Genomic DNA, 9,558 nt, shown 5'->3' with positions numbered 1-9,558 from the left:
TTAAGGGAATAAAACACTTTATTTTAAAAATTCAAATATGCTTCAAATGAAAACTCCTATCCATTTATTGAGCACCCACAGAGTGCCAGGCACTGTACAAAACATTAGAAAGACTTGTTCATGCTCTTTTAGAGCAAAATTCACTATTCCGTTGCACTTTGCATGATGCTGACATTTTAGATCCATTGTCATAAAATGACCAAGATCTTCAAGACTTGTTCAAGAAACAAGTTTCCAATCCATAGTAGAAACAGATCATGCAGGTTAACGCAGAAGTCAACTGGTGATGTCTGTCAACTGTTTCACTTAATGTCCTCTCCCTGATTAAGAGAAAATTAAAGTATTAAGGGCACAGAAAATGGATTTTTAATAGTATTATAACCTAAATCTCAAGTTTAAAATCAGCATTAGTTCCAATAATGTTTAGCAAACATACTTTACCAAATTTAACTGTCATTCATATTACACCTTTATTTTTCAAATTAATAATAAAGCAAAACAAATTAGAATTAGGTGAAAAAATTGAAAAGAAAAGGCAAAAAAAAAAGTGATATAAAATGAAACCACAAATTAGGCTAAGCAAAGAACACCATGGTGTTCTATATACTTGCTGGCAGAGAAAATTAAACTTAAGTAAAAACAGAAAATGCCAGATAATATCAATTTTAAAAATTAAGCAATTTAAAGACTTTTTAAAATACTCACCTCTGAAACCACCACCTCTTCCTCCTCTGAAGCCCCCACCTCCACCTCCTCTTCCACCTCTAAAACCACCTAAAAAACATTTATTAAATAATAATGCAAAGTATTTAAATAACAATAGAATATAATAATCATTAAGTTATTAACTGTATAACCTCTTATATTGATAAGCCTAAAAAGATCAATACAATAACTATAATTATAATGAATAAATATAGATTCACATATTTTATCACAGAAAAAATTTTAGAAGATAAAAATGGAGAAACTGTAGTAGTTTACCAACTGGGCAACAGGCTAAAACCCCAGATTATTCCATTTCAATAAATTAGAAAAACTTGTTAAAGTATGATTCAGTCTTGTTAAATGTATGACTATTGCCTTAGCTCTTGCTTATGATAAATACTTTTTTGATTCAACTAAGGATAGTTTGATGGAACTGTGGCTTTTTATCCTAACAACAAAGGGTGGCAGATATGGGTGCTTTTGCTCTGGGGGTAAGATAATAAATATGATAGTTAAGATTAACTGAGCTACATAAGTAAGATTTTAAAAAACTAAGACAGCTGTGAATTTTTTGAAATGTTAAATGATACTCAACATCACATGAGAATAGGGGAATCTCTGTTCATCAAATTCTCAAGAAGGTACCCCTGAAAATTTTCCTACCTATATGGACACAAAAAAATACCTTTATGGAGTGAAATGGTGACTAAATTGAGAAACGCCAAAAGTGAGGCGTTCCTTCTCTTTTTCTGATCCAGTAACAAAAGCTGTCCAAGCCCAACTTTCAGCTCCTCTCCCTTTCCACTTTGGCTCTGCCCATTACCCCATCACTTGCCCTTCTCCTACTCACAGGGCATGGCAGCCCCACTCCCCAGAGCCCTGCTCATCACCTAGCTGTCCATAATGATGAACGTGCCCAAACCTTGGGGGAAAGGCATACATCAAAACAGGCATACATCAAAATACCCCAAAACCTTGGGGGAAAGGCATACATCACAACAGTGAGATCACAGTAATGAATTTATTAGTAATAGTTCTTGACATCAGAAGATATGCATTTTAATTCTTGGGTCTGCCAATTGTTTGATTGGGGCAAATTAATTTCTGTAAGTCTCCATTTCCTCATTCATAAAATAAGGATATCATCTATCTCAAAAGGTTTCGCTGAGTATTAAAAATATATACATGAAAATTAAAAGAATGTATGACCAGCTTTCAGCATGCAATCTACACTCAATAATATTAAGTAAGGAATTAAAATTAAGATAATCTTACGGTTTATTAAAATGTCCAAGAAAACATGAATAACCCAAAGAAATGAAGTCCCTCAAAAGTATACTTTAGTAGATTTTCTTCTTTTTAAGTAAGTTGTTGAAATGAAGCATTATTATTATGGACAATCTGCCAATATTGGAAAGCAGCTTTAATAAAAAGAACCATAAGGGAGGTTTGCTATGTACAAAGCTAAATTGTATTATATGAATTAGCTGTGAAAGTCACAGTTAATTTCATTAGAAATTTTCCCCAAGTAACTTACCGCCTCTGCCACCACCTCTGCCACCTCCTCCTCTTCCTCCTCCTCGGCCTCCCCTGCCACCACCTCTTGGAGGTCCTTTCTCACCTGGAGGTCGAGGTAAAAACCTCTGCAGTGGCAGCAGCTTATATGGGTCTATATAAAACTGGAAACATAATAGAAGCAATTAGTATACAACTTGGGGGACAGTATAGTATAATCATTAAGAAGCTACATGATAGAGTCAAAACTGCCTGGGTTCAAACCCCAATCCTACCACTTTCTACTACATATCCCTGGGTAGAGACTTAATTTCTTACTAACTTAGGTTTCTTTTTTTTTTTTTTTACTTTAAGTTCTGGGATACATGTGCAGAACGTGCAGGTTTGTTACATAGGTATACATGTGCCATGGTGGTTTGCTGCACCTATCAACCCATCATCTAGGTTTTAAGCCCCGTATGCATTGGGTATTTGCCCTATTGCTCTCCCTCCCCTTCCCCCCATCCCCCGACAGGCCCAGGTGTGTGATGTTTCCCTCCCTGTGTCCATGTGTTCTCACTGTTCAACTCTCACTTACAAGTGAGAACATGTGGTGTTTGGTTTTCTATTCCTGTGTTAGTTTACCTTAGTTTCCTTATCTGTAAAATGTAGAGAATAGAGTATCTATCTCACATGTTTGTGTGATGATCAAAAATTGATGTATATAAGGCACTTGTACTTTGGCACACAATAAGCATTACATGCATATTAAAAAATCAAGACCAATTCAATATCATTTCTCTTTAGAAATAGATTATTTAACATTTCCACTCAACAGAACTGCCGTAAGAAAAATAAAACTATTAAAAAACACAGCATTAAAATTCAAAATAAAGCATTCGCATACTAGTTGTTTCAAGTCTTTAATAAAGGATCAAAAGGGTATCTTCTGAACACACAAAGTAATGAAGGATATACAGAAACTATACCCATCCTATAATTGGGGTTAAAGAGGACATTTCTCAAATAATGAGATGTAAAGAGCATATTGTATCATAGTTCTTCTACATAAAACACATGAGGATTTCAAAACTGTAATATATGACTTATAATAAGATCTCTGAATCCCTCTCTAGATATCACCTTATTACTCATCTTCCCTTCACAGCCCATCATCTCAAAAATATTGTCTAGATCTACATTGTTCAATATGGCAGCCACCAGCCACAGGTGGCTTATATTTACATTAATTAATGTTTAAAAAGTCAGTTCCTGAGTCACATGAGCCACACTTCAGGTGCTCAATAGCTACATGTGGCTAAGAGCTACTTTACTGGGCAGGGATTCCCATCACTACAAAAAGTTCAAGTGGAGAGCACTGGTCTACAAACTTCGCAATAATGCAGGCTGGGTAAGGAGGGCTGAATCTCAACATAGCAGGGGGTATGGAAACCGGGAGAGGTAGAATGTACTCAAGTTAATATCTGTAATTAAAAAGCAAAAACCCAAAAAACTAAACAATAAGCCCCCAAATAAATAATTCTGAGAAATTTAAGTGATTTAAGGGATTCTGATGAATTTAAGTGGCTATTACCAGCATTTTTTTTTCAGGTCACAAGATGAGAATCCCTTTTCAGCATTGTTTCTTTCTGGGCTCAACAGCTCCAGGCACGCCAGAAGCAGTCAATCCCCTGAGTACTTGCCAAGGTTTCTACAACTAGTAGCCATATGCTGACAACAAGCTATTGTCTCCCTCTCATTTCCTAATCCATTCTGGCTCCCGGGCCCACCAATGCACTGGCTCCATGACTCCCTGATGTCTATGTGGCTGTCTTCCAATGAACACTTTGCAGCCTTTTGCCATAGCTAAGCAGTCCCTCCTGGAAACACTCTTTCAATTTTTGTGATACCACTTTTATGACAGGCTTGTGGTTTGCCTTTTTTTTTTAAACTGGCAATTACTTCTGAGTTTCCACTACCAGACCTTTAGTTTTAGGAGGTGCCCCAAAACTCTTCATAGGTGCTCTTTTCCTTTCATTCTTTCTTCCTACAATGTTTCATGTACTGTCTGTATACTTAACAAATTCCCAATTCTATTTCCAGTCTAGACTCTTCCTTTAAACTGACCATGACTGTCTCACAAGTACCTCAACCTCACTATGTCCAAAACCCAACTCATTATCTTCCCCCAATCCCCCTCCTCTGCATTGTTGCCCATTTCATTAATTGGTACCATCACCCACAAAGATGTTGATGTCAGACATCTGAAAGATGGTGATTTTTTTACTTCTTCAATTTCAATAGCTAGTCAATTACCAAGTCCTATTGATTCTACTTCCTGTATCTTTCATAAATCCATTTTTTCCATTTCCACTGTCACTACCGAGTCCAAAATACCATCTCTTTTAGAACTACTATTATAGCCTCCTATCTGGCCCCTCTCACACAATATTGACCTCTTCCCAAGGTGCCTTTTTTATCTTCCCAGTATTCTTTTGAAGCATTCATTTAACTGTGTTATCCCATTATTCAAAAATAAAACACAATTGAAACTAAGGTCTAAACTCTTCCCTGTCACCTGAAGGCTTAAGTTAATCAAGCCCCCTCCTACCTCTCTGGTCTTAATTCACAACTTTCCCCACCTCTCCTAAATGTTTCATTCCTAACCTATATGTCTGCCTTTTTGTATCCTTTCAGTTGCCTGCTCTCAGAGACTGCACATACTGTTTTCTCTACTTGGAATGCACTTTCCTCTTCCTCTTTGACTAGCTCAGCAGCTCTCAAGTGTTTGACTAACTACATCAAAATTATCCAAGTGCTTTTCCTTTTTAAAATTGAATCCTGGACACTACTTAAGAGCTCCTAGGTCAAATTTCCAGAAGTGGAAACTAGAGATACATCTTCTTAAAAGCTCCCCAAGATAACTCTGACACACAACCAGGTGTGGAAATCACTGTTAGTCAACAATCAGGCCTCAGCTTCAAGCTCACTTTTTCAGGAAACACTACAGACTAAAAAGCTGGTGGCACTACAAAGCTTCTCATGGCAACCTGTATTTTTCCTTCATAGCATATATCATGTTATTGAAGTTCTTGTGAAATCACTTAGTACCTACCGCCTCTCAAATAACATAAGTTTTATAAATTAAGATTCTACCTAGAATGTTTGGTCATGAAAGCTTTTCAATAAGAGAGTTTTACATAAACAAAAAACTCTTACTCTAGCAGTTTACAGATTGTGGTAATATGAGCAAAAGTTGTAATTTTTACTTTCTAAAGGCTGTATCAAATAAATCACTTTTAAAGATTAGTGTGTTCAATATTTATAGCATGGAACATTTCAGTTTAAGAGCTTTACTAGTGATATGTTGGGAAAGTCTCAAGTGCTCCAAGTAGGACTTTCCTAAGATAGGTCGTTCCCTTATAAAACCAAGGATCCCAAGTATCATAAGTTTGACTCACCTTCTGTAGTTTTTTAAAGGATGAAGCCTTCATGTTTTCTGACAACTTAACTGAAAAATACTATTATTTTCATTAAGGAACAAATGAGCAATTAAGATGAAAGATGATATCGAATGTTCTGAATTCATGTATAATTTCAAAAACAAGGTTAGAATGTATGGCCATATATAGGAAAGATAAGAAATGAATTTCCAGGGGCTGGGCATGGTGGCTCACACCTGCAAACCCAGCACTTCAGGGGGCCAAGGCGGATGGATCACTTGAGGCCAGGAGTTTGAGACCAGCCTGGCCAACATGGTGAAACCCCACCTCCACCAAAAATACAAAAATCAGCCGGGCATGGTGGCACTCACCTGTAATCTCAGCTACTTGAAAGGCTGAGGCACGAGAATTGCTCGAACCCAGGAGGCGGAGGTTGTAGTGAGATGAGATCGTGCCACTGCACTCCATCCTGGGCAACAGAGTGAGTCTCTGTCAAAAAAAAAAAAAAAAAAGGAAAAAAGAAAGGAAGGAAGGGAGGAAGGGAGGGAGGGAAGAAGGCAGGGAAAGAGCAAGAGAGAGAAAGAAAGAGAGAGAGAAGAGAGAGAAAGAAAGAGAGAAAGAAAGAAAGAGAGAAAGAGAAAGAGAAAAAGAGAGAGAGAGAAAGGAAGGAAGGAGTTTCCAGAGTAGTGGGGGCACCAAACAACTTCTAATTCTACATTTCCAGTGGCACCACTACATCCAAATCAGCCAACTTAATCCTGTAGTACTTATCCAAATGGCCATCATTAATAGAATTTTCCAAAAAAAAAGTCACCGTTCTAGGGTCTGTCATTTTAATATCTATGGATGAATACATTCTCCCCTTGATTCTCCTTCATGGTCCAATCTGTAGCAATCCTGTCTAATTTAATGAAGCAACAACTTTAATTTATACTTAACTGCCTCCTCAGAAAAATATAAATAGCAACCTTTGAATATTATCAGGCCTTCCAATGAAAAAGGATACAAAATCTCTAAGTTGTCCAAATATTTCATCCACTTTTCCAATTTGTTCTTTGTTTTCTAAGTAAACAGGAGCATTGAAATAAGGCACCTTATTTTCATCTGTGGTACATTTACAAACTATGTCATCTTCACAGGGATGCAGGAACTCTCCTAATACTGAAACAGCAAAAGAAAATGTTAAAACATAGAACTATTTCAAACGATACTGACCAACTGCTTCTGGAAGCTTTCTTTTTGGCTACCTGGGACTTCACCATAACTGCTCTCCTCTGAGGCAGAAGACCACAGTCTTAGGACTTCCTGGGCTGGTATACCAACTCCACAACACACTAGCTATGTGACCTAGGAGAAGTTACCCACCCTCTCTCTAATTCAGTGTCTCATTTTTAGTATGCACTAATAACATATAATGTATAGCTATACCTAATATACAGTAATGTAAGCACTCAATGGAATAACAGATGTCAAGTGCTTAGAACAGTGCCTGGCACATTGACACCATTCAACCTGTAACAGTTATGTTATTATAACTTATTATCTGATTCAAAACTCTGCTTCATTCTCTTAGTTCTCCCTTTTCTTCAATGCCTAACAGAATCAGCCTTCATTCTTTTTTTTTTTTTTTATCTTGCCTTAGAACTTTTCCATTCCCACTACCACTTCTTTAACAATGATTCATTGTTTTCAAGGACATCTGGAATCTCAAAATAACTACCTTTATTTCTAAGTAGACTGTCACCCCAAACTAAAATACCACATTCCTGCAAAACCAAGTCTTCATTCCTATCACCCAAGCTCAAAACCTGGAACCCTTTATTATCAGCATTAGCTAAGTTCTACCGATTTTGTTTCCTTTGAAATCTCTCTCCTATCTAACCCTTCCTTTTTTTTCCTCACTGTCACCATCCTGATTCAGGCTCTCAAGGTCTCATGTATGGACTGGTACAACAGCTTGTGGGCTGGGACCTTTTATTCTAGAAACTGCTCCTTTCAAACCATCCTGCATACTCATCCAAGCCATTCTTAGTTAGACACTATTCATCCTCTCTCCTCTTTAATGTAGTAAGTTTCACTTTCTGTGACTTCCATTCCCATCTCATTGTTAATTACTCTAAAACTACCCTAAATAGGTATTTTTCTAGATTTCCTCTCTGGCAGTTTCCCTCTCAAGCAAATTGTTTTCTCACTTATCTACTTTTGAGTAGTAACAGAAAGCATGGGCTTTGGAGTCAGAATACTTGGCTTTGTATTTCTTTCTTTTCTGTACAGACAGGGTCTCCTGCTTTATTATCCAGGCTGGTCTCTAACTCCCGGCTTCAAAAGATCCTCCCGTCTTAGCTTCCCAAAGTGTTGGGATTACAGGCGTGAGCCCGCACCCAGCCTGTATTTCAGCTATATCACTAATTGATCACTTATCACTAACCTTATAACCCTAGCAAAAAAACTTAACCCTAAATCATAGTTTTCTCATCTGTAAAATCGGGGAATTAGGGATAAGTACTCACGATTACCTATTTAATATCTTCCTGTCAACCCTCAAGTTCCACCCCCATGATGCATTCTAAGTATCCCTCAGCTTTCTTGATCTCCCAACTCCACACTTACATGCTACATTCTCCACACAGGCTTGTGTGTCCCAAACTTGCTGCCTAACAACACAAACCCCCAACCCACACCTACTCCTTCAAATAGGCTAAATATTGAAGACTGCATACAGACTACACGTTCTGGAGGTCCTTGGTCTTGGCCTTTGTTAAAGCCTCCGCGGCCACCCCCTCGTCCAAATCCTCCCCTGCCGCCGCCTCTGAAACTGCCGCCGCCTCCACCGCCGCCTCCACCTCGGAAGTGGTTGCTGCTGCCGCCTCGGTTGAAGCCGCCACCTCCACCGCCTCGGTTGAAGCCGCCACCTCCACCACCTCGATTAAAGCCTCCACGACCTCCGCCTCGAAAAGACATTCTCCTCCCTGATGAAAAAAAACGACCCATGTCTTCTAATCACTGTAGCCTCTGAGTATACTCCAACCCCTCGGAGTCCCGGTGAGAACACCATAAAGGAGACAAAAGCAGCCCTGTCACCTTACCCACGGTCAGACAGCCACCAACCTGATGGGTGAAGAGTTTACTTCTCCATGGTCTCGTGAGCGCCGACCGACCACACACCACCCTTGCCGCCCCATGATTAGTAACTCCTCCCCCTACAGACAGCACGGTCTTCGCACCGCATCCCCTTCCTTCCTCCCTCCCTCCGGCAGCTGGGTTCCACGTCCAGCATTTTCAAATCCTCCGGCTTCTACGGCCACTCACCGGCGCCACGTGCCCCTCTGGCCCTGGCCTCGCGCACACACCCACCCGCGGGGTACTTCCGCCGCGCTGGAACCTCCTCGGCTACCGTACCGCCACAGAGTTTTTTAAAGACCAGAAACTTTAATAACTGGTTTGCCAAAAAAAAAGCCAATCACCCGCGGAACAAGCAACACTGGTTCCAAAACAGCCTTTAGCGCTGGAAAAGTGGCAATAATAGATAACCTTAACCACTAATTTACAACAGAGGGGTCAACTTGCCTGACGCGGAGCCGTGGAAGTGACGTATAACAGCGGCGTCCTTTGCAGCACGACGTCCCGGAAGTGCTGCGGCAATGTTGCTCTTGGAGATAGCTGGCGTTAGGGATCCGCCTTCTCTCCCAGAGGCGGGGCAGGTTTCTGTTTGGTTGCCGCCCTAACGGCCAGAACTGAAGCACCTTGCAAGGAATGAGGTTGGTTCTTGAAGTCCGTGCTGACTGGCTGGGCGCATTTGCGCATTTGCTTCTCTGGCTGCAAAATGGCCCGCAACAGCACTCACTAATTTGTTGCTAACTTCAGCAACTGTGCGGACAGGTCTCTGAGGCTTCTGAGCCGCCCTATGTCCAGT

At 39.8% G+C, this 9,558-nt stretch overlaps 2 protein-coding genes across 13 annotated transcripts in view; one reads left to right on the top strand and one right to left on the bottom strand.

Moving 5' to 3' along the window:
- GAR1 (GAR1 ribonucleoprotein) lies at positions 1 to 9,283 on the bottom strand. Of its 3 annotated transcripts, none has more exons than XM_063809738.1 (7): positions 9,213 to 9,283; positions 8,366 to 8,614; positions 6,652 to 6,806; positions 5,664 to 5,723; positions 2,246 to 2,387; positions 706 to 774; positions 1 to 320 (listed from the first exon to the last, which is right to left on the bottom strand). In XM_063809738.1, exons 2-7 carry the CDS (start codon positions 8,604 to 8,606, stop codon positions 307 to 309), a joined length of 681 nt encoding a protein of 226 aa, XP_063665808.1. In that variant the 5' UTR covers positions 8,607 to 8,614; positions 9,213 to 9,283; the 3' UTR covers positions 1 to 306. The 3 variants fall into 3 exon arrangements, with proteins under 3 accessions (XP_063665808.1, XP_009446402.4, XP_009446403.4); XM_009448127.5 differs by having other exon boundaries at positions 8,955 to 9,246; XM_009448128.5 differs by having other exon boundaries at positions 8,754 to 9,233.
- The window catches only part of CFI (complement factor I), a 74,344-nt gene continuing 74,044 nt past the window's right edge, over positions 9,259 to 9,558 (top strand). For 5 of the 10 annotated variants that reach the window (XM_054683277.2, XM_054683276.2, XM_054683280.2 and 2 more), the window contains exon 1: positions 9,289 to 9,403. The gene's annotated coding sequence lies outside the window, so the exon portion shown is untranslated. Of the gene's footprint in view, positions 9,404 to 9,558 lie in introns of all 10 variants that reach the window. The other 5 variants (XM_054683282.2, XM_063809737.1, XM_024356187.3 and 2 more) reach the window with 4 other exon arrangements.

The sequence above is a fragment of the Pan troglodytes genome, chromosome 3, assembly GCF_028858775.2.
Source record: "Pan troglodytes isolate AG18354 chromosome 3, NHGRI_mPanTro3-v2.0_pri, whole genome shotgun sequence".
Classification (NCBI taxonomy): domain Eukaryota; kingdom Metazoa; phylum Chordata; class Mammalia; order Primates; family Hominidae; genus Pan; species Pan troglodytes.
The sequence above is the reverse complement of the archived record's forward strand: the minus strand, read 5'-3'. Positions and strand labels throughout refer to the sequence as shown.